The sequence below is a fragment of the Bombus terrestris genome, chromosome 14 (genome assembly GCF_910591885.1).
Source record: "Bombus terrestris chromosome 14, iyBomTerr1.2, whole genome shotgun sequence".
In the NCBI taxonomy this organism is placed as follows: Eukaryota; Metazoa; Arthropoda; class Insecta; order Hymenoptera; family Apidae; genus Bombus; species Bombus terrestris.
The window spans coordinates 2,965,424-2,991,319 of record NC_063282.1 but is presented as its reverse complement, the minus strand read 5'-3'; the positions used below and the strand labels follow the sequence as shown (position 1 = coordinate 2,991,319).

The 25,896-nt window shown below is 40.0% G+C and overlaps 2 protein-coding genes across 11 annotated transcripts in view; both read left to right on the top strand.

The window, feature by feature from the left end:
• LOC100647821 (tubulin monoglutamylase TTLL4) overlaps positions 1-25,690 on the top strand; it is a 240,240-nt gene extending 214,550 nt beyond the window's left edge. For 8 of the 10 annotated variants that reach the window (XM_012316062.3, XM_012316057.3, XM_012316060.3 and 5 more), the window contains 2 exons: positions 21,757-21,815; positions 23,037-25,690. In XM_012316062.3, coding sequence (XP_012171452.1) covers positions 23,056-24,738 — 1,683 coding nt within the window. In that variant the 5' untranslated portion in view covers positions 21,757-21,815; positions 23,037-23,055 and the 3' untranslated portion in view covers positions 24,739-25,690. Of the gene's footprint in view, positions 1-1,363; positions 1,952-5,511; positions 5,722-21,756; positions 21,816-23,036 lie in introns of those variants that run through there. The other 2 variants (XM_012316065.3, XM_012316064.3) reach the window with 2 other exon arrangements.
• LOC100648070 (enhancer of split mbeta protein-like) lies at positions 12,951-14,682 on the top strand. The gene has a single exon (XM_003400496.4). It carries the CDS (start codon positions 13,492-13,494, stop codon positions 14,113-14,115), a length of 624 nt encoding a protein of 207 aa, XP_003400544.1. The 5' UTR covers positions 12,951-13,491; the 3' UTR covers positions 14,116-14,682.
• Positions 25,691-25,896: the final 206 nt, after the last annotated feature.

The following is a 25,896-nucleotide window of genomic DNA, read 5'->3' as shown; positions in this document are numbered from 1 at the left end:
CGAGATGCAAATAATACGCAGTTAGCAAATAATACGACGCGTCTCGAGCAAGGTAACGCGTATTAACGTCGAGATTTTCGACAGTAGAATAGCACACAGCGTCACAGACACGCGTCGCGAATTCGGTGGGGAGATGTTAGGAGCATGTACGAACAGAAGTCGAGCGACTTCCTGGAAAATTCTGATAGCCTAGAGAATGTTTACAAAAGAACATTTTCAACCGTGAGAATATTTACATATGCATCGTCTAACGTACATGCATTCTATTATGTTTGCTATTTAAGTATCACCGCATGTATTAATATCGCATGTATTACCATTTTTGTGGTTTATAATTCAGTCTACAAAATTTCACAATTACCCGCAATCGTTAATAAATATTCTACGTAATTATTTCTCACGTAACTACGATGAGTATAATTCTTGCTAAAGAATTTACTATCGATACGTCAGTACGTTAATCGCTAGACGCTTTTATGAAAAATAGCATACTAATTACCAAGTATCATACCACTACTTATCGCGTTAACAACGTCACCTATTCACGACACAAGCCAAGAACAAAAGGAATTAATCGATTAATCCGCGAGACGCTGTTTCCCAGACCCAACCATCCAAGCGTCCCTTTAACCCTTTTAACCTTTGCTCGCTTCCCACAAAACGATTTGCACACAATTACCGATTACCATACCACGACTCACCCAAACGCAATCTTACGAGCAACACCGTCTATTCGTAGCACCAAACTAATCTCCCAAGATCAGAAGAAATTAACCATCTTCAAAACACCATATATCAAACGCAACAACTCGAAAGTCACTCCGAAGGAACTCTACACCTTCCGCCTCGTCGTCCGCATAGATTCGGATTATGAAGGATCGAGCGCGATGTCAGTCTGGAGAATCTGCCCTATAAAGGGGAATCATAAGGAGGAAGAAAGCAAGAAGAATACAACGAAAAAAAAAGTAGCGAGCGAAGCAAGGAAGAAAATAAGGAAAGGGGATCGTCGGTCGGTGTGTTGGGCAGGGTGCCGACCGAGATGTGGGCAACAATATGGCCCGTGCTCGGTACAATAGCCTCGTATTATGTGCACAACAAGCGGCAATGGGGCCACGCTAAGGTTACATTACCGGGCCAGGTTGGCTCCTCTTCTCTTACAAAGAGGACTCACGGCTCGGTGCACAATGCGACCATCCAAGTGCAAGAAAGATACGAGACTCCTCTCTCTGTGTTCCCACATAAAGAGCATTCGCGTGTATGTGTATTTGGCCAGCGTATCAGCATACGTATACACGTAACGTACACTGGTACAATGGTGTGCGCATGCACAAAGGCCACGCAGACGGTTGCGAACGCGTGTTCCTTGCACGTGGTGGGGACGTTCAGGGCTTCCTCAGGCCTGAGAATCTTCCCACGTTTCTCGTAGCACGAGCCAAGAGTGTACAAGCGAGGAATTTCGGAGGCGAGGCGGCTACCCATTCTGCGGTGAAAGAAGAAGAGAAAGAAAGGAAGAGAGAGAGAGAGAGAATCGTGAACCTTGCGTCGGGGGTTCGCCATTCGACGAGGATGGGCGAGTCGAACGACGCGCGATTTGAAGCGAGAACGAACGATCTACAAGCGCTTTCGGTGCGAGAATGAAGAAGAGGGAGACGAGGAACAGTGCGGAACCGTTTCGTATACCAGCACGTTCCGAATTAGCGTCGCTGAACTGCTGCCGATGGTGGTGCGCCGGGTCGCTGACTACTCTTCTTCTTCCACCTTCTCTGCCGTGATACCGTGTCTCGGCCTGATTGTCTCGGTATATAGTAACACCGAACGTTAGACCAGAAGAGGGAGAGCCGAGCGGATCGAAGACGCTCTGCTGCTTTTTCGGTAAACATGCTGTTCCGGCGTTCGATGCCTCCTCGTACGTGCACTGGCTTCGTTGGACGATATTGATTGCCCCTTTCAGGTAACTCACTTACTTAGGCTCCTCTCGCGCGCTCTCTTTCTATCGTGTTCGTCTTTTTTTCTTTTTTTTTTTTTAATTCTTTCTCTTTTTAAATATTTTTGGATACTTTCGAGTAGGTTCGGAGAAATGTTTGAGCTACTGTTATAGTTTTCGAAATTTAAGGGATATTTAATTTTTGTATGGTTACTTATGAGAATCTTTGCACACTTTATGAAAGGGAAATATACCAACGATTTACACAAATGAATTGTGCAGTATTTATTTATTGGCAGACAAAGTAACAGTTTTGAATGATCGAATGTTAAACATTTTATTGTCCGATCATTCGAATGGAATTTAACATACGACAAGAACGTCCACGAAAACATGACAATACGTATTTTTAGCTATATGTACGCTGCGATATTAAATACTTAAACACAGATATAATAAAATACTTAATGCCTATACTAAAAAGACTTAAGCCTATTTGTTATATATACGTAATACGCGGGACTAAGGAGATTTGGATTTACTAGTTACGTAAGAGTCTTATCCTTACTTAAAGAATATACCTATCACATCGCATAAATTTTACGACTTCAGAAAAATTCCTCTACTATACATCTACTCGAAGTAATCCCTTCGAAAAACGATATTAACATGTACCACCCACACATATACGATATTACAAAGTAGAGGATTAAATAATGTACAAATTGATTAATTTTTAATATTTCAAAAAAGTTCTTCCTAATTTTAGAGAAATATACTCCTGGAAAATGGAAGAAAAACGAACCGATCCCTCGAAACATCTAAATTGGCATATCCCGTTAAAAATCGATATTAACATTGTACCAACTCGCACGATATTATAATATCATTCGCCTATTCGTCAATTTTTAATATTCCAACCTGTTCCCCGAGCGTTTATTCTTTACGTATATAGCTTCTGGCGATATAATTTCGAAAAGGTATATTGGTGTAAAATAAAAGGGAAACGAGCCGATCATTCGAAAGATCTAAATTAAAATAGCTCGTGGAAAGAAGGGAAGAATAAAAGCGCCTGGCGAAGAAGAGGCTTGAATCCGATCGGCCGTTGGCATAGTATCACATCACTGCAGGGTCGTTAATACGATTAATAATAACGCAAGCCAGTGTGTCTCGATAATACCGGCGTGCCATCGCGGATAACGCTCGTTTTGTTCAGCTTAACAGGCACACGGTCGCGTGGACGCGCGCGCGCGCGCGACCAGCCACCACATCCGGCTCGGACGACCAATCAGTGTAATTATCCTACCGGTCTCTCTGCTGCTACGCACTCATGGTAATGCCTCGTTTTCGACGTCGCGTCGGCAGCATTATATCAGTCGACCTGGAAAAAGAATCGCGTTTCATCGCGATCCGAACGTTTAAAACCCTTTCAGTGGAGATCTCTTAGACCGGGATCGTTCTGTCACGATGAAATTAATGACGACGCGTGCACCTGTTTCGCGATACCGCGTTTAACTGCAAATTGATGTATCTGCGCAGTTTTATTGTAAGATCCTTCCCGGTTTTCAAGCAAAGGAAGTGAATGTAAACTTTATTTTTGATACTAAAATTATTGGAGTGAAACAAACGAGCGATTCGTAATTTTTCGTAGAAATTTTTACGAATTTACGATCGCCTCGTCTTGGGAATTTTAATAATGTTGTTTGAAGATCGTCGGAAACGATAAGTATCTTTCTATTGGTTTCTTCCATTTTAATGCCACTTTATGATTAACCCGTTAACGCCCGCTGTATTCGAAAAAGTTCACTCGGTATGTAGCATCGCGATAATTCCAGCCTTGAAATCGGCCTTTAATGGATAAATAAAGAATATTACGTAATTTTTCGTAGAAATTTTTACGAATTTACGATCGCACTATCCTGGGAATTTTATTAATATCGTTTAAAGATCGTAGGAAACGACAAGTATTTTTCTATTGGTTTCTTCCATTTTAATGCCACTTTATGATTAACCCGTTAACGCCCGCTGTATTCGAAAAAGTTCACCCGATATATAGCATCGCGATAATTCCAGGCTTGAAATGGGCCTCTGATGGATAAATACAGAATATTTTTATTCTAATGGCTAAACGCGGAGAGAACCTGTTAGGCTCCAAGATATAGTCAAACGATTTGGTTTTATAGTTATGCTTTGTGTCAATGAAAGACACTAATATTACGGCGATGGAAAAATGGATGGAGAAATATACGTTCAGTTTTCGTGTCAAACAAATGGACTAAATTTTACAACTACTTCCTTATGAAAAATAGGAAATGCTTATCTAATGCTTAATAGAAACTTATCGTCTTCTTCTTCGCCTTTTTTATAATTTATATAGCTTTTCATATATCTTACATTCTAGTTTTATCGATGTCTCAATGCAAACCAAAGCTGTTTCTTTACCACGAAGAAATTAGTCGCAAATGTACGTACATCTTAGTTTCTTTGAAACGAGTTTTACATTATAGACGCTGTTGTCTAGAAGCGTTAATTTATGCAGACTTTGATTTATATCGAGCAATTAGAGATTTCTGTTAGTTTTTCTGTCTTCATTTTAATATTAACGTTACATCGTCTGTACGTGTGTGACTAACGATGACGTTTCTTTTTTTTTTTTAGACATTTTTCATCATTAATTCATCGATCTTTTGTTACTTTATACTCTGTTAGGCGTTTGTTACGCAATATATTGGATCTTTTAAAGATTTTATTCCTCGTAGCAGCTTATGGCAGGTAGGCAATCGAAGTTTCCTTCTAAACATATATTCGATTCTTCTTCGTTGTCTGTAAAGATATTTCTCCTCGTTATCGATGTATCATCTTCTTGGAACCAGCGAAACATTAAGCAAGCGCAAGATCGAGATATCGTAGTCGTCCATAAAACGTTAAAATAAAATCGATCTTAAACTGGTTCGATTATAAGAATCACGAAACACGATTCGAAGAAAGCCGTCGTTTTGATAAATTTCATCGCGTGATTCACCTCGCGGTCCTACGTTTCTATTTTCAGATTTAAATTCATGCAAAGACGATTAGTCAGTCGATAACCGAGAATCCAAGTCGTAAAGTACCCCAATACTCTCGTTCCCTAAAAATTAACGCTCTTTCGGTCTCACTTTCAATTACGCTTCCTCGAATTACTTTCCAGGAAAAATATTTTTCAAGAAACGATAGACAAATTACATATCGCGACGTTTTATTAACATTAGCATATCAACGCCGCGATCAACAAAATATCAGACATTGCGCCAATCTAGAAGAGCCGTTACAGGCACCGATGTTTTATTTATAAAAAGCGAAATGAATCATCGACCCTCGATCAATAAGAACGTAGCAAGTACGTGCGCGTAATCGACGAATAGAAAAAGATTTTAAAATTAAATTTGCAACGATGATCGAGTGGGCCATTGATGCGGGCGCATTAATAATAAGTAGATGACACATCAGTACGCAGTTGACGAAATTATTTCAGCGTAACCGAGAAGTCCGGCACAATGCCAAAACGAACGCGAAAATATATTGTGGCGGCACCGGCACAATTGTATCGAACACTCGCGTGTCATAGATAATAGAGTGCAAGATAGGAGAGCTGAGACAGTGTTTCTTTATCTTTGGTTGCTCCTCTTGGTGCACAGAACGCGTACGATACCTGTGATATGTGTATTTCCATATTTATAGAACGCTATTCTACGATACAGTGATAAATCGTCTATCTTTTAATTCCCTGGCTGGCATTCGTCGTGGAAAAGATACGAAAGGTAATATACTTCTGAGTAATATTTTGATGATTCTTTGATCGCTCGATGAAGCTATTGATCGTGTACGTTTAACATCATCGAAGAGAATTTGTTAAGTTTATTTGTAATTTCGCTTGGAGGATAGGCGAATTTGTTTGGTGTCTATGTATTTTGTATTTGTGTAGTATTCGTGTATTAAGTACACGTATGTGTAAACTACGAGTTGCTATATTATCTGAAAAATGTGAGATACGTGGATACAAAGGTAAAACACTGGTTATTATGTAACTGAGAAATAATTTCGTTGAAAGTGTTTTAACCTTGCTAGTTAAAAGCAGATATTGCCATTTCTAGTTGGAGGAATCGAAAGATCGATATTTCGCTATGCAGGTTGCAACTTTCTCCGTAGCAACGATAATTTTACGCTTCGTGTTACTTTGTCAAAATTTTCTTTCGCTGTATTATCGTAGAAACGATAACGACGCTTATACAGATTAAAAATGTCTTATCTTCGATCTCGAACTTTGAAGTGGAACAACGACACAGTCGTGTCGGATGACGTTGTAGGGAAAAATTAATACGTTTATGCTATATTTGTTCGTTGCATTTGTTAAGTATAAACGCATTTTGTGAAAGCATAGAATCTTTTGACGTATCTTACTTCGTCAACTTTCTTTCGCCTATCGCATGATTCATCAAATCATGTCGAACCTTCTATTCTAATTTTTCAATTTAACGCACATATAGTATATCGTTCAACGTTGAAACAAGAATCCACGCGAAGAGAAAGAGAATGAAAAATACGAGCGCCAAGGGGTGAATTTCGGCTGTTTCATATTTTCGAAACAAACTCTATCAGCAATCTCGTTTTGCAACAGAGACGTTTCTCTTGAAAACGACGCACTGTCGTACAACGACTCGTAAAACGAAGCCGATCGCCAGTTTAAAAGTCCATCTCGTCCAGGTGTAGGAAAAAACAGCAGCGAAATTCTTTAACGAACGACAAACAGACACGATCGTTGCGGCCGATCCATGGTTCCACAAGATCGGCTTTCGCAGTTTAGAGGTAAAGCCTCGTAAATACTCGGCCGGCCCACTCGGACCCGTGTTTGGCCTATCGGCTTCCAAAAGGGCTAAACACCTTGTTAAGTCCCGCAAGCGAAACCTGTCCAAGCGGCCTGCGCCAGGGACGGGCTGCTGCTGGTCATTAAGATCGCACGCTTAATTCGAAAAATCGGCTGCCGAGCTGCACGATCCTGGCAACCTGGAAACCGGTTACTCATACCACAACCACGGCGAATCCTTTTCTAATGCCGGTCAAACGTGTCCCAAGAAAGTGAACCGGTCTTCTGTGGATCATCGGTAGTGCAAACGGAGAACTTGGATTATCGTGCGTGCAATACACTTGGTGTTGTTTCTCGAGGGTTGTTACCTAAGGGATGTTTAACGCGAGCTTGTCGCTCGTACGAATTTCATGTTTGATGGAGGGTAGAATGTGGTCTTTGGTTACGTTTTTGTTTTGTTCATTATTATCGGTATTGTTATAGATCGCTGCTGCTCATGAATTTATGGAGAATTTGAGGAGCAGAAATATTGTAGAATACATGTCACATGAAGATTATTCATAAAAATATGATTGTTTATAAACGCGATAAGTTTAAGAGTTACAAACGAATAAATTTGATGCTGACAGAATTAATGTTGCCTTTTACTGTGACAAGAACATGAGAAATTATGGATATTTACGTATTCTCGTATCTAAATATTCATACTTAAAATATTTATGAGCGTAACTAATGGAACAACACTTAAATAAAATATGTATTTCTTATGCACTGACGAACTCAAATACGTAATTCGATTGCACATTGATCTATATACAAGCAAATCTGAAAATGCGCGGCAGTTACGAGATATTTAGCTGAACGTACGACGTACGTACTTCAATATCCAAATTTTCTACGATACTTTTGTTAAATTCGCCTAGATATAATTACGAAACCATTAATTTTCTAGGAAATTCTCTAACAAAGAAACAAAGGACACCCTGCCATGTGTACTCCTGTTCTCTACTAATCTTTCACTAAATAACTTACAACTTCTGCACGCATTTTCGGATCAGTTACAAACTTGACGAATGCAACCGAGTCGATCGTATCTCATTACGATATCAATGAAATTCGGAAAATATTTCGTATCGGTTGCACGATACGAACGTAAAGTTTCGCTATGATGAATATCGAAATAATTTCGCGAGCCAGTGTACCTCGTGCCAAATATTTTACTCAGCTGGTAACGAAGCTCGACCAGCACGAAAGAGGACGCGTAGCGATCACGCGACTATTTCAATTGTTCCACATCGAGTAGAATAGAAACTGGTCCAGCGCGGTGAGGCGCTCGATCGACTCTCGGCTCCGCCAAGTCGTGATTCAGCGGCGCGGTCGGAAGCGGCGACTGCCAGGAGTGGTGGCGACACGCGCGTACACGTGCTCCGCGTCGGTGGTATTCCAGTGAATCAACAAGTGTCGTGGCTCTAGCCGCGCCGATGCACCGCGACAACGCGTCGCCCGGATTCCGATAAACCGGTCAAAGCGACCAGGCTGTCGTCCGCTTAGCTTCTCCGCGTCGCAAAAACTACCGTCCCAGAGAACTCGTTCCTTATCGAAAATTCGATGTCGAGCGCCTGGCATGCCGACAAGTGCCACGTACTACTACACCGCGTCTCACGAAACGTTGCTTTCCCAGCGTCGTAAGATCCACAGATCGCTAGATTAGATGGCAATGGGAATGACGTATCGCCAAGATCGTTTAATCATTTAATCGTCGAGATTAATGGGCAAAACTTTTTTTTTGAAGAACAGAGCAAAAGAAGAGAATCAAAGAGAGTCGTCGTAAGATACGAAAAATAGGGACACGTTCTGTGATATTATTGGGTTGGCAACTAAGTGATTGCGGATTTTGTCAATACCACCTAATGGCAAAATCCGCAATAGCTTAGTTGCCAATCTAATATATGCACAGTGGCTGATGAAAATATTTGAATGTCAATATTTTGGATTTTGGGTTGAATTCTATTGGATTGCCAATCCAATACATATACAATGGCTGATGAAAATATTTGAATGTCAATATTTTGGATTTTGGGTTGAATCCTATTGGGTTGCCAACCCAATACATATACAATGGCTGATGAAAATATTTGAATGTCAATATTTTGGATTTTGGGTTGAATTCTATTGGATTGCCAACCCAATACATATACAGTGGCTGATGAAAATATTTAAATGTCAATATTTTGGATTTTGGGTTGAATTCTATTGGATTGCCAATCCAATACATATACAATGGCTGATGAAAATATTTGAATGTCAATATTTTGGATTTTGGGTTGAATCCTATTGGATTGCCAACCCAATACATATATAGTGGCTGACGAAAATATTTGAATGTCTATATTTTGGATTTTGGGTTGAATTCTATTGGGTTACCAACCCAATACATATACAGTGGCTGGTGAAAATATTTAAATGTCAATATTTTGGATTTTGGGTTGAATTCTATTGGGTTGCCAACCCAATACATATACAGTGGCTGGTGAAAATATTTAAATGTCAATATTTTGGATTTTGGGTTGAATTCTATTGGGTTGGCAATCCAATATATATACAGTGGCTGATGAAAATATTTGAATGTCAATATTTTGGATTTTGGATTGAATTCTACTGGGTTGCCAACCCAATACATATACAATGGCTGATGAAAATATTTGAATGTCAATATTTTGGATTTTGGGTTGAATCCTATTGGATTGCCAACCCAATACATATATAGTGGCTGATGAAAATATTTGAATGTCTATATTTTGGATTTTAGGTTGAATTCTATTGGGTTGCCAACCCAATACATATACAGTGGCTGGTGAAAATATTTAAATGTCAATATTTTGGATTTTGGGTTGAATTCTATTGGGTTGGCAATCCAATATATATACAGTGGCTGATGAAAATATTTGAATATCAATATTTTGGATTTTGGGTTGATTTCTATTGGTTTGGGAAGTCCAATAATATGAAATTATACAAACCAGTCTGTCAACTTTTCTTACCATGTGATAATTATAGTGTTTTACTGTACATTATATGGGGTTGACAACTAAGTGATTGCGGATTTTGTCAATACTACCTAATGATAGAATCGGCAATCACTTAGTTGCCAGCCCAATAGTATAGGGACAGAAAAAGTTCAGAAATGTTAACACTGAAAAATATACGGTTTAAGCGGAAGATAAATTAAACGGAGAGTAGTATCGTTTGCGAGCATACGGATACTTTGATCGATTTCTAGCAACGATATTTGACCTTGGCCAAAGTGTACAAATTTATAGTTGGAACGCGATTTTGTACGCGTTTATGAGACGTTTAACGATACAAAAACTGCGGGATATCGTGCTATGAGAGACAAATCTCTGCTAATAGATCGCATTTTTTTCGTTGTATAGAAATGTGTGTTTGCATGAATATTCATAGAGCAATTTGAATGTTAAACTCTGGAATACCTCGCATACCAGTAGAAACGTAACGCTTTATCAGTTTTGGAAATTGTTTAGGAAACAGTAGAGAAATGAAGGAATCCGAAGGAAAAGATTGTTAGTGAACCGACAAACAGTTAGTTTCACAGCTACAAATGACGATATTATTATTGAACATTGATTTTTCAGAATTAATTTTATTCAAAATATTCTCTTAGACGTGAATGGAATTTACATTATAACTTGAGGAGTCAGTGGCTCTTGAGCTTCGTGCGTGAAACGTCTGGCTATGTTTTTTTGTACGGTTTGGATCGTAACCTTTGGAAGGCTGGTCGTTAACCCTTTTCCTACGATGCGCATAGTCGAAATTGTTTCGAGAAGGCATGTTATTAACATGTTATCGTGTCTTACGGATTCAACTGAATTTATGATATTTAATAAACTTCGTGACTAATTTATATCGCAGCTCCGAAAGAAAAAGAAGGCGAAACAAAACCAGAAGCGTTCAAGTTTTTAGCAAACACTTAACTTTTGCTAGTCTTTGTTGCGTTTCAAGCATTAATTATCAGAAACAGAGAAATAGGGATCGAAGAACAGCGTACAATTTACATTGCGATATGAATTTACTTGATCGGTCGTTTCTTTTATCCTACTTTGCAACGTCGATAATTGTATAACAATATTTAATTTATATTTAGTTATCAGCCAATAAAATCTAAGAAAGCCGTGTAATTTTTCTCCGAAATTGAAAATCTGCTCGTCCAAGTAACCCAGGAACGTCGCTTCCGTCACAGACTTTATCCAACGATAACAATTTAGTGAAAATAAAATTCATCCGCGATATTCATTAAAAACATCTTATTTAATCAAAGGATCTTCAAAGTAATAACAATAATAACGTATCTTTAGCGGTCATTCGCATAATACACGTAGCCATAAACAGCGGCGAAGGACATTATACCGGTGTTCCGAAAGAGGCGAACGATTACCGCGAGCCAACGTTGCACGAACGTGTAAATTAAAAAAAGGCGAATATTTCACGCGTTGCGGCGGAATATTTCTTGCGAGCCAAGCTATTTGACGAGTTAATTACCACATCGAGTGGCTGCCAAAGGAAATGGATTATTCGTTGAGCGATACACACCGAAGATATGACAATTTTTAATTAACCTCTGGCGAAAGCGTTTTCGTGAAAGTTACAAAAAAATCGCTCACATTTTTCTTCTTTTCGTTCGAGTTGCGTATTTCTGGATATCACCGACTGTTTATTAAGAGGCCACCATCCCTTATCGATCGTGTTTGAGGCAAATGTTAAGGCTCGTCGATGTTCGTTTCGTGTAATGAATAATCAATCAATCAATCAACGCATTTCCCATGATAACAGTCTGACGTTGATTAACAAGTGTTTAAAGAAAAACAGAACGAAGAGATGGAAACGTGTAATGGCCTGTAACGTGTATTTCCACCGATACATACAGGTGTATGACTCTTACATGACACGAAAAAACGGAGCACTATCAAAATCAGCAGATGGAGAGGGAAAATGTTTCGCGAGTTTCTTCACGGCCGTATGAAATTCAGGATATTTTATTCATGAACGACGATCTTAAAAATAAACCGGCTAGTTGAAAATTTAAAATGCTGAATGCTTGATTGCGTTGTGCTTCGCGAATATTCATTATCGCGATATTTTTCAACGACTGTAAATGTTTTGAATAAAACTAAGAAGTAATTGAGTGAAAAGAGACGAACTTACGGTTTTATTCATGTGCTCGTTTACCGCGAAGAAATAGCACAGCCAATAACAAATATTACAAAATGTTTATCACCTTTTGTTACTTTCCAATCTCGGGAATCTCATGTAAAAAATTTCGCCAAGATCAAACTCATCTCTTTCGACAAGTTACTATCGATAACTTGGAGCGTTTACGGCTTTTCATATGCAAAACAAATTTGTTACTATTATACATTAATCTACTAGAAATATATCGACGCATAGATGGATTATTTCTAAAAAGAATGTAAAAATTCGTTCAAATTTGAGACAGCTTTCTTAAACAGCCTATCCTCTATGAATTAATGCGGATCAAATGTTAAACGCTATTTCCACGTGGGCTGAAATTCTATCCAAAATCGCATCCGCGAGCGTATTCGTGCTCGCGCGATAGCATCACCAACAATATCGTTCTCGGCGGCGACGAGGAGCACAGAGGCTCGAACAAAAGCGACGAACAAGAGAAGCGGCCAGAAAAAGCAAGAAAAAGCAAGAGGAAGAAGAAGAAGACGAGGCGAGCAGTAGCGGAAGAGAAGAGCGAGAGAAAGAGAGGCTGCGGGAGAAAGAGCGGGAAGATTGGAGCGTATCGCGCGGGTCGTCCTCGTGCTGGTCGCGCGTCATGGCGTGTGCTCGCCGCTTCTTTTTTCCCCTGGTCTTGACTGCCCTGCGCCCCGTATCGACGCGGGGGCCAGGGGTAAGAGTAGTAGGAGAGAAGCAGAAGCAACGACAGAGCGGCAGCACATCGAAGAGATGCCCATTCTCCTCACCCCGAGCCAGAATACGTGCAGGTGTGCACGAAAAGGTCCTCTCCCGCGCGTTCTCTGGCACCAACGAAGGGGCCCCCCTGCGCCACTCGACCGTGCACACTCAAACACACGCACGGATATACCGCGACACACGTGTACACTCACTGAAATACATAGACGCGCACACAGAGCGCCGGGAGACGCGTGGAGGGAACCTGTGCCGGGCCCAACAGGCCCCCGATCTGTGGGAACTGTTCGGCCCGCGAGCTTCCCACGATACGCTCCGGCTGCTGGCTGCCTGTGCACGGGCTGCAGGGTTCACTCGTGCGTCTCTCCCCCTTTCCGTTCCCTCTGTCCCCGTGGTCGACACCCTTTTCCCCGCCAAGAGCCCACAGATTGCACGGAAGGGGCACCGTGATGGGACAGTTGGTGGGAGGGATCGGTAGAGAGTATAAGTAACCGGTCGGTCCCCACCAGGGACTCAGAACCGTTGTGAACACGGCAGTGTAAGCTATTCTCGGCACTCCGAGAGAACGCATACACACACACACACGCACACCAGTCATACATAGTATCTTGTAACGCATATTTTGTGTGCGTCATCGAGTTACTCTTATCGAACTGTATATTTCTGTCAATCTATCAATTGGAACGTTTCGCGTTCCTGTCGAATTGTTTCTGAAGGGTGGGCTGGTTTGTGACAAGTGGCAAGTGAGGAAGAAACTCTTATCGTTCTGAGAACTATGGCACCGCATACCAGCTACACACCGGTCGGCGCTATGGAGTATGAAGAGCCAGTGTCGAGGACTTATCAGTACAGAAAGGTGATGAAGCCGATGCTGGAGAGGAAGAGACGGGCCAGGATCAATCGTTGTCTCGATGAGCTAAAGGATCTGATGGTGACCGCTCTGCAGGCCGAGGGCGAGAACGTGGCGAAGCTGGAGAAGGCTGACATACTTGAACTCACTGTTCGTCACCTTCACACGCTCAGGGCTGCCAGAAGGCTCACTCTGACACCGGAGAACAGCTACGCGGACAGATTCAGAGAAGGATTTACCCAGTGCGCGCAGGAAGTGTCGTCGTTCCTGTCGACTCCTGTGGCAGCAGCCGTTCATCCAGCCGCCGGTGCACAGTTAATGAGACACCTTGGAGGATGTCTGCGACGACTCGAAGGACCAGCGTCGACGAACACCGCCACCACCACGGTGACCGCTGTCAGTAAAACGACACCCGCTGTCAGTCCAGCTGCCAGCGTGATGATCAACGTGCCACAGAACGTTTACACGCCACCACAAAGTCCTGTCAGCGTGGTGAGTTCTTCGAGCGAGTCCACGGAATCTTCTAACGCTGTTTGGAGGCCGTGGTGATGGAAATATCCGAGAGGATGAAGTTTCATCGATAAAGACGCAGATCATCGAAGATTCTGAATTAACAATTCGATTTGATTTGTTCCTTCCTGGTGAAGAAACTCTGCCGATTGTGGAGCAGAGGCAGAGGCACAGCGAATGGGAGGAAAAACGACGAATCATTTGTCTTCCATATATCGAAAATTGTTACACCTCGTTTATGTTGATCGAGGGCGTTTCCGATTAATATTCGTAATATTAATGTTGCTTTGTTAAGTAATCGAATATCGTATCCGGCACCGTTTTCGAGAAGCTCTTTTTCTCTCTATTTCTTCTTTTTCTCTCATCTCACTGTATTGTAAATAGGTGACGAAGCTTTAAGTGACACGTCTGTGATAGGGTTCGATTTTGTACCTGACATATAAACTATATTCTCGTAAAGTAGAAGGATTATTATTATTATAGATTTTAATTTGTTATGTTTAAGAGACAAGATTTTCTTTAGACGTAACGATGTCCACGCGGTGTTTTTGTTAAAACCGATCGCACGTCGTGCAGGAATAAATAAACACATTGTTTCAATCTTAATCGTTGTTCTTTGTTCTTTCGTTTCATCGATCCTTTATCCTTGGTCCTTTAGTCTCCTCAATCTCATTATCATTTCATTACGTCAATGTGCACTGCTTGTTTCATTTATATTTATTAATATCTGCATGAAAGAAGAGACAGAATGCTATGAAAACATACTGTTGATAAATAGAAAATATTTTGTATGATAATCAGTGGTAAAATATAATATAAATAAAAATAAACTAATAATCAATGGTATGTTTGGTTATTCTGTTAAAGTCGCAGTTCCATTGTTGTTTAACAATAACAGCTAGCAATTGTTACGCAGCTCTAATTCTTTAGAATTCATCGATCTATTCGAAGAAAGAATACGATTTTGCTCCATTTCATCCGAGTAACTTTTAATGTAAAAATTATTTGGAAAAAAAATTTTAGGCAAGAAAACTATAAGATTTCCATTGCAAGAATTTTGGAATTCTAAAACTGATGATCGAAAGAATTAGCCGTTAGAAAAATGCGCTGAATCGCAGGAGAAGTAACCTCGATAATCGAATATATGTTATTTTGAGGAAATTGTACGCGGTTACATTTTTATCCGACGAAATGACATTTCGTGTACATACTTTCGCGAGAAACTGACTTCGTTTTTAAGAAACCTGGCAAACAGAAATATATAAAAACTATGGACGTTATGTGTGAAAAAAAAGAAGATTCAGGGACTAACCGAAATTTAATGGAATAATTTATCACCCAAAATTTAAATCGTCTCCATCAATCGCTGTGAGTTTCATCGGAAAGCCGGTCGATAGCTTCGTTTTAATTTATAATTTCGATGGAAAAATACAAGAGCGTGGTGTCGCCCACCAAAAAAGGAGTGTGCTTGAAAAAGAGAGCACAGGTTTGGGGAACAGAAATTATGTCACTTCCATGGGAAGCATCGACATTGGTAAAATGCCGAACAACACCTGTCGTTCGACGATTTCGATTCCAGACACAGGAATCTGATTAAAATTGAAAAAAAGAGGCTGATTTTTCAAGAAACGATAATACCTGATCATATCTGAATAAAACTTCCAATTTTCCAATCCTTTTAACATTCGTCTGAATTTATGTATCCGGGGCATCGCGATTATTTTAAGAAATATGAAATATCAAAATAATTTAAAGAAAAATTAATTGCTTGTTTAAAGAAACTGACGTAATTTTACGAAAACAACTGATCTATGATAAGATGATGAAAACAACTGATCAAATAAGATGGCATACGCTATCAGTAAAAAAATATTGAATCTTCCCCATTTCTACCCATTTTCAATCTCTTGCTCCTGTTCTGAATTTCGATAGATCGTTGACAAGAGAGTCTTCCAAGATTCCAAAATTACAACCTGATTATTTCCTAGATTCTTATATTCCATTAAAAGCACATTGATCTCGAACATTTCACTAACGATGTATATCATTTAGACGATCGCTTTTTCACGAATGTACTTTCTACGAATAATACCCAAACATGGTATTTCACTTGTCGAAAATAAAGACCGTGTCGTAATAACTCTACTACTTACACGTACGACGTACGAATAATAAAACCGAGGCGTTCTTGCGTGCAATTAAAATTGTATCTCGTTTGAAACAAGGAAGTGTTCAGATAGTGTTTGACCGGTACCATATATTATGTATAACGTATCTTTCTTACCCGTGTTCTCGATCCATGTTGAATCAATTCGGGCGATTATTAAATGCAAGAAAGAAAGAAAAAGAAAATGAAAGAAAAAGAAAAAAAAGCAGCGCGATTCCGGTGATAACCTAATTTCGACGGATCACTGATTCGCTACTTTCACGACACGCGGACCCATCAATCGTCTCTTCTCTCGAGCATTTCGCGCGGATCGTTTCGCAACTTACTATACAGGGTGTCCTATAATTTTCGATCCTGTAATTTACGAGATCATCGAAAGGACGGCGATTCCTTCGCCAAAAAAGGAGCTCGTCGACGAGAAAGAAATCTTCGACCGCAGAAAGAACGAGACAGCGAGGCTTGTTCGCGTTTTCCAGCATCGTTACAAATCGTTGTTAATGCTGCTGCTGCTGATCCGTGTAGATGGGTGTAGATGAGTGAGAAAGATTACGCGCGAGAAGGTTAATCTTGAACGTTCTTCGTGTTATTAATGATAGCAATTTGAGACATATTCGGGGCTCCGTTGTATCTTTGATGAATCAGATAAATCCTCGCAGCATCTTTGCAGCAGGGTCTGTTCACAGCTTTTGCAACGGTCTTTGCAAATTATTCGATGGACAATTTCTTTGAAAGCAATCGAATTGCTGATTAAATTATTATTATTTTTTTTTTTAATTTAGTTTTGCTATGAATTTGTTCGTTGTTTGTTATCTGTGCGGAAAATTTAATTCGATATGGTATCGTTACTATCGACAATTGGATATTGTTTTGATTAAAATATTTGTTGCTTGGGTTGCAGTCATGTTAAACAAGTTAAGAATCTTATTCAAAGGACTGTGAAATATCGTACTCCTGATGGTTTCAAGCAGAATCAGATAAGAAAACTTTCTTAACGTAATCCAAAATTTTACTTATATAACTATTTACGAAAGTATGAACCTGTCTTGTCTATCCGACAGACTGTACAGGACTCTACAAGATTCAATCTGTGAATAAATAAGCCACGAGATTAAACATTTACAACCGAGAATCTTCTATTCCATCTATGATTTATGATTACGTTCGCATAAACCGTGAACTAATCCCTTTAGCGATTCAGTGGAGGAAATCGCTAAAAGATCGGACATTTCCTGACACATTCAAAAAACTCAATTGACAATTCAAAAAAACAAAATTAAAGAACACATACACAGCTGGCCTTTAATAATCAGTTACGTTTTTGTATACCAAACATACGTTTTACCAGCAATTCAAATCACTTTATGCCGCCAATTCGACACCCAGCGCGCCCCATTCCAATCACACGTGTCGAGTTCCGGATTCACTTTCAACGCGCGATCCATAACCATGCGATAAATTACAGATGTGCCAAATGGATCGAGATCGCCAGGTTCGATTCATGGCGGGCGATTAAAAACTGTAATAACGCGAGGACGCGCAGATGTTTTTTCACCGATGAAGGGGAAAAAAAAGATCGAGGCGTATAATTGCGATCGCGCCGAATTTCCAAAGCAATCATCGCAGCTTTATCCGTTAATAGCCATCGGCCGAGTCTCCACGCTGCCTCTACGCTGTCGGAATTTTCATTTCTGTCTTCTGTTTTCTCTTATCGCGTTTTTCCGTGCGAATTCGAACGTTTCGCCTGGTTTACCCTTTTGATCGATGCAAGTTGTTCGGGATTTTGAGTGGCCATCTGTTCTATGGCGCAGACAGGTCTATTCCCTTCTTTGGAAAATTCCGAATTACCTGTCTTCCCCGAGCTGTAAACCTAATGACTCAAAGGTCAAGGAAAAACCCTGGTCGGAAAGGTACGATGGATGGACGAAATTTAACGGCTGGTAGGGAAAATCGGCAATATGCTAGATCAGTTCATCGGCAGATCGTCGTACAGTGCGGTTGAAATACTTCAAGTTTATCCACAGATCGTCGTACAGTGCGAGAGAAATACTTAAAGTTCATCCACGGATCGTCGTACAGTGTAAGTGAAATACATTTGATACATTAAACCTCCTCCACCTTGAGCGTTAAGTCATTCGAGTCAATCGACCAATCGGTTTGATCTGGCCGGTTGTTCTTTAGTTGATAATCTGCAACAGAAATAATGGCGTTTACTTTTTTACAATATTACAAGTCTTTGATATAATAGCGAAAGAACGATAAAATATCTTTGCTTTGAGTCCAGCGAGAAAAGACATTAAGACGGAGACAATTTTTCGAATAAGCTTATGGTGGAGTTGTCTGAGCCAACGAGGAAATATTGCACGAAAACTAATAAAATAAACCATAAAATATTTAGCTTCGAGAAATAAACCGCTATCGACTTATGCTAATTACGGCTGAGATTATTTACGTTAATCTGGCTACTTTTTAACGAATAGCGATAGAAGTAGAGAAGAATAATCACTAATCAATAATCATAAGTAAAGCTTTCAATGTGTTTCGTCGGGTAAATCCTCGCGTAGCCCGGAATCAATCCCTCGGTCGAGGCGTTCACTCAAGGCAACGTCGACACAATTAGTTGGACCGCAATAATCCTAAGGAACTGTTATAAAACGAGACCTTTTTTATTTACCGTTAAATCTGGTAAGTGGCACAAAACAGCCTCGAGTCAAGAGGTTCCCTATTGTTATTGCTCCATCAGGTAAAATTTGGGAAAACGTAGGTTTTCCCATGTTTCCCGGAATTCCACCCACAAGCGACCACTGGTTGGGCAATTTCCACCGAGCAAGAGTTTTCTTTTGTAATACCAAACTTCACTCGATCTACGACTACAGATTAATCAATATCTCTGTACTAATTCTGCAACTTTAGAACAGTCAACATCTCTTACCAGGTTTTCACCCGTTAATTATTCATCTACTTCATTCATATCTACGCACCAGCGTAAGTAGCTTTTATATAAAGTTGTTGGAAGTACAGGGTGGTAGGTAATTGGTGGTACAAGCGGAAAGGGGGTGATTCTACGCGAAAAAAGAAGTCGAAAATATAGAATAAAAATTTTTCGTTTGAGGCTTTGTTTTCGAGAAAACCGACTTTGAATTTTCGCTCGGTACGCGTGCACTTTATTGTAACCTTTCATACTTTGAGACAATGGAATACGTTAGAAAGTGTTCATAGAAATTTAATTAGAAAAGCAGAAGCATGTGTTCGGCAGAATGGGCAACATTTTCAGCAATTTTTGTAATAATAAACTTTATGATTACTTCATATCATTTCATTATACATTCCTCATTTTCCGTTACGGCAAAAACAAACTTAAACTGCGATAATATCCATCGAGACAACGATCTACAGTGAGATCCGTTATAACGAGACGCGATAAAGTGCACGCGTACCGAGCGAAAATTCAAAGTCGATTTTCTCGAAAACAAAGCCTCAAACGAAAAATTTTTATTCTATATTTTCGACTTCTTTTTTCGCGTAGAATCACCCCCTTTCCGTTTGTACCACCAGTTACCAACCACCCTGTATATGTCGGAGATGAAAGAACATCGGGGCCTTTCTTTTGGAATTTTTGGGAAGATCCCCAATACTTTAATCTAGGCGTTTTAATATAGCTTAAATAATATGCTTAAATAATATGCTTAAATAACAAAACATAAAAGTAGCTGTTTATGACTTAATCCGATTAAGTTTGCCAGAGATTTAAGACAATAGGCTTGGGCTCAAAGTGGCACATCTAAACGTAGCCACGGTCAGGGGATGGACGTTTCTACCTAACGGAGGTATAGAGTAGTTGTATAGCTCTCCTTAAAACAATTGTTGACCTGAGGGGTACAGACAGGTACAGAGAAGGGTATATAAGTGCAGTTTCACTTGGACCGAGACCAGTAAGTTGACTGTGGTGTTGTAGTATGGACAAGTAAGTTTAGTGCAGTTCCACTTGGATTGAGACCAGTAAATGGAGTTACAGTTGAATTGTGGACAAGTTCAATTTGATTTAAATTTTGGAAGAAATCGCATTTGCTATCCCGTTGACCGTGTATTCGTTATTGAACCTAAGATCATTGTCATTAGCATCTCGAAGTATCTAATCGCCACGGTTATTTGTCAAATTCTGTAATAATCATTAAATATCATCTATGTTGTATAATAACAATAGTTAATCCAAATGAAGATTCGTTACACGCCCCTAACCCCAACGATAACTCGACCATTAATCGGATTATTAATCAAGTGTTATACTGATAAAATCACCTCTATTATCCTAATCGAAACGGGGGATCGATCTGTTCGTGGCGTCGATTGCCTAATCGCAACGAGAATTTACAACTCCCGTTGACGTTCCTCGCGATCGCGTCTCCCCGCGACTGGTCGAATAAACATAATGCGTATTATTTATTTCACTCTTCATCGCGCTTTTTGATAACAAAAATTTAATAGCAAAACGATATAGACCGCTTGAAAATCCTCTTGTAACAGAATTTGGCAAATTACAGAGCTTAGGTCGACTCGAATATTCCACTGGCTCAAATAACCCCACTTTGCCCTAATATACCTTGTTTTCCCTTCTCGTTTCCCTGCCCTGATTTTTCTTTCTTCTTTTTCCATTTTGCTCTTATGATGGGCTCCGTTTCCGATCGATCGATAACGAGGGCCGAACACTGAGTGCAGAGGGAGCATGTCTCGATCGTATCATGGCTGCATTAAGCCTCAAGAGTTGTTTTAATTGACCGGTTCGCGCGTCGTTCGTCTTCGATAGGGAACTTGAAATCGATCGATTTCACTCGCAGATAATTCGATTATAAACCAGTTGGTGGTTGGCGATTTTTCTGCAATTTTTCTCAATATGGTGTAACGCTCGCCGAAAGAGAAAATGTAGCGATTGATTGAGTTGTTGCAATGTCTTATCCTCGCATCTTGCCGACACTTTCATGTCTGATAATACATTGTATATTAAAAATAATAACGAATTATTTGTACACCTACGTCTTCAATGGAATTATCCTTGTCTCTTAGCTTATATAAAGCTTATAAAAGCTTATGAAAGCTTATATAAAGTAACGTACGTTTAATTGAAAATCAACAATTTTTTCAACATTTTTTGCCACGTCCTCTAGTGAATTAATCCTTCCAACTTCTCAGAAAAATTCAAGTCCATTTTGAAGAGTGCGTCGATGCTCTTGTCCATATGCAGTACATAGCTTCGTAATGGTTACACACATATACGGCGTCGAACATATTACTTTATCATGTCGTGTGCAGTATTCTCTGGTCCATAATGTTAACGTGGCCGTAGCAACGACACGAGAGAACAAGTTACCTGCATCAACAAGTCTCGAAAATAACCACGAAAGTAATCAAATACCGTCGTATATCACTTCACCCTTATTATCCCTTATTATCGACGTTCGATAACACCGAATGTATTTTGTCGCTCGAACGATAACTAGAAACGTTGATGTTTGTTTCAGGTAGCCGCTCAAGTCCGTCCGCAGAATGCTGACAGCTGCCATTTACATAATTTAAATAGGTAGGTGGGCACGTTGTGGGAAAATTGGTTAAACGGGCTGATAACGCGTACGTGAAAGTCTCAACGATATTTAAAAAGTTATAAGCGATTGCGACGTGAGATTCACGCGAATGATAAACTTTCTCGTCTGGATATAGCTCATTAAGCGATAGCGTATAAACGCAGCCGACGCATCGATAACAGTTTTTACGAGCTGCCATCCTTTAAGGAGAATCATAACGATGTCCCTTCGATGTGCACGAAAGCCGATCATTTATTAAACCGCTGGTTTGCATTCGACTTTGTATCGTATGTTCTATCGTGTGAAAATCGAGCACGATTTTTCGAGCACCGAGGAGCGAACACGAGCCGTGTCGTTCCGCGAAAGTTATTACGTCGCCGTGTCGTTTGCCACGGTATTATGATGAATTCCGTCCTCATTATCTGTCTCATTAAGCCTGTACCGCGCCTGCCGTTTGCCTGCCTTAAATAAAGTTCTTTCACCTTTATTTTTTCCTTTCTTAATTTTTTATTATTCGCGAGAAAGTCTCCGCCGATCGAAAATCGAGAAAGAAGCTTTTTAAATGTAATATCGCGTGCGTACGAAACATTTTCAAATTTCATTGGTAACGCGAAGCAGGATGTTCGTGATTAATATCGTCTGAGTCTGAAACCAATTCGAAAATGTATCTAGAAATGACAAGATATTTATCGCAAACGTACGTGTATTTAGTAAGAAATTAGTATTAATCATCCTAAACGTATAATAAGCATTGTTAAGTTTGTTAATATAATGGATAATCGATCGTTTAAGTATTTTATGATCTATATGAAATATATACGTATTTGCAATTTCTATATATTTTGAAATCACGGAACGTCGAGTCTCGTAGCATTGTCAACATAATTTCAAAAAGTTTCTTGTAATACACGTAAATTCGGAAAAGGTATCCACAAAAGTTGAAACGCATTCGTGAATCTATATTTAATATAGCATATTCGTTCGTGAAACCTGTAATTAAAAACCTAACCGGAAGTTGTCGACCTTCGCGGTGACGTATTGTCGATATATCTCGAGACACCATAAACGGTCGACGTTTAATAGGTTGGATATACCGCAAAAATGACGCGAGACAACAAAAGTGAGGGAATGATCGTTAATCCGATTCATCTTTGCGCGAACTATTCGCGTAATGCCAATCGCGTACCGATCGAACTAAAGCCAAACATGTTTCACCATAGATGTTACAGATTGTCCAGGATGGACGTAATCGCCTACAATCACCATCACGAGATCGCGAACGTCGAATACAGTATCGATGACGGTGACCCCGAGAGTCAGAACGAGGACGAAGACGAGGAAATTCCTTCGTACATCGACATCGACCAGCTGGTTCTACCTGTAGACCAGTTGTTCATGAACAATGGCGACAAAACTGGCAAGACACCACTCAGGAGAAGCTTATTCCCCAATGTGGCGCCGTACATCATGTTCCAGTCGTTCGACTGCATGGGACCAATAATGCCCTACGAAGTAACCAAATACCTGAAGTGGCATCTCAGCACGATCACACCACTAATCGTACGTCATACCTTGACCAACTCAGGTTTTCATCTGATGAAAATATGCCAGGAGTGGTGTGGAACTTGGGGCAAGCACATGAAGTCGTCGTGCTTCAAGGCACTGAAGGAGTCGCAGAAGATCAACCATTTCCCAGGCACCTTCCAGATCGGCCGAAAGGATTGCCTGTGGATAAATCTGAGCAGGATGATGCTGAAACACGAGGCGAAAGAGTTCGATTTCGTTCCAAGAACCTACGTGTTGCCGCGTGATCTCAGCTGTTTTCGCCAAGTGTGGAAGAAACTGGGCAGCAAGGAGAAATGGATCGTGAAACCACCGGCGTCCGCCAGAGGCACGGGAATAAAAGTGGTGAACCGCTGGTCCCAGATACCGAGGAAGCGCGCGGTAATCGTGCAACACTACTTGTCCAGACCAAAGCTCATCAGCGGGATGAAGTTCGATCTGCGTCTCTACGTTCTGGTCACGAGCTTCAACCCATTGAAGATTTACATCTATTCGGACGGGCTGGTCCGATTCGCCTCCGTTAAATACAACGACGACATAAGCTACCTCAACGACCGCTTCATGCACCTGACCAATTACAGTATCAACAAAAGCAACTCCACGTACACTGAGAAGTGGCCGCTTAAGGCGCTTTGGTCTTATCTAGAGCAGGAACACGTAAACGTTTCCATGATATGGGCCAATGTGAAGGACATCGTCGTGAAGACGATGATAGCTGGTGAATCGAATATCACCCCTCTGACAAGGCTTAACACATCGTCTCGGTACTGTTGCTACGAGCTATTTGGATTTGATATTCTTTTGGACGAGAACTTGAAGCCTTGGTTGCTAGAAGTGAACATCTCGCCTTCGTTGAAGTCTTCCTCGGGATTAGATAGCGCTATCAAAGGACCATTGATTCAGTCTGTGTTCAACATAGTTGGCTATCAACTACCAAACTCTTTGCCGGCTAAAGAGGCCAAGAAACTAGCAGAGAGATATCATTTAGACATAGTGTGCCAAGATCACAGGCTACATAAAACCGCGTTGAGCTACGATGAACGTGTTAAACAGTCTGCTTATTCGAGTCTGAGAAATCGAGAGGAATATTTGGAACCTATAATCAAAACTTTGACTCCGGATGATGTTAGGCAGTTGATCGTGTACGAGGACGAGCTAACGCAATTGAATACGTTTGAAAAAATTTTTCCAACGGATACTAGCTACAAGTACCTGCAGTACTTTGACGTTCCAAGGTACTATAACCTGCTGTTCGATGCGTGGGAGACGAAATACGCGGAAAATAGGTTGGAAGGGATAATGAGATTGCAGAAACTCTGCCAGCAGAAATATCATTTGGAGCAGGCAACTGTCTGTTAGGTGACTATGTTTACTCCACGGGCCTAATCTGATGCTGTTCTCATCGCGATCGCGTTGACGAAACCGTCGCGATGAACCAGAAAAGCAAAAAAGGGAGGAAAAGAAATTGGAAAAATGCCGGAGCCCTTTCTCTTTCTTTTTTATATATACATATATATCTATATAAATGTATACTGTATCGCCATCTTGTTGTACGCGAATGACCGATCTAGGGACGATATGTTACGAAATGTTCACGTCATGTGCCTATTTCACGGTTGTGCAATTTTTTTTTTTGATGTACGACATTGTTTGGCTTAATAAATCATTTTACAACGATGAAAATGTTTCAGCGAATTGTTTGGTTATTTCTATCCAGGATCTCCAGGATCAGGTTTTTGAATTTATGTCGGCGTAATTGGAAAAATACACAGATTTGTAAAATTCTTGTTTAACGTACTTTTGTGATACTTTTTATTTGCAGATTCAGATACAGAAGTGTATTGATAACCCGTTAATACGATGTTTGTTGACACGTTCGGTTCTTATCGGATCTCTTCGTGAAATAATAACATTTATGAGTAAACTACGTTAATGCATCAACGCTGCACATTAACGGTGGGCAGTTTTCGAAAATTATGTTGATAAAAATATGTCTTAACATGTTGAGTTTTTATTAAACCTGTTTATGAAACAAAAGTGACAGTTAGGTTGGAATATTTAATTTTCAATTCGATAAAAAGATGGCTATAATCGTTGAGTTATGTTACTTGAAAATTACACTGACAGATGTCATTGTTCATTTAGGTGAACTTGTTATCAGTGTTACAATAGAACAAAACGTGTCAATAAACAAAATTGTAATAGTTGAAAGTAAAAAGCTTATTAGAATTTGTTGTCTAAATTCTCTATTTTTGTGAACTACATGTATGAAGAACATAGGTATGAAATAAACGAATTAAATTGTCAATTATTTCCAGCTGTCGTCGTTCTTTCGCATCATTGTAATTCTTTTTTTAATTCCTCGATAGTAAAATAAAAAAGATTGAGATTGATATCGATACAGTATGTGTTGATTCTTTAGATCGCTCCCTTAACTATACTTTCATCATATATTTCCTTTAAAACATATATATAAATAAATGAAGCCAAAAAACATACTTTGATACCTACTTATAT

Coding starts and splice junctions, on each gene's coding strand:
- LOC100648070 (XM_003400496.4), top strand. CDS start 13,492: ATGGCACCGCATACCAGCTACACACCGGTCGGCGCTATGGAGTATGAA.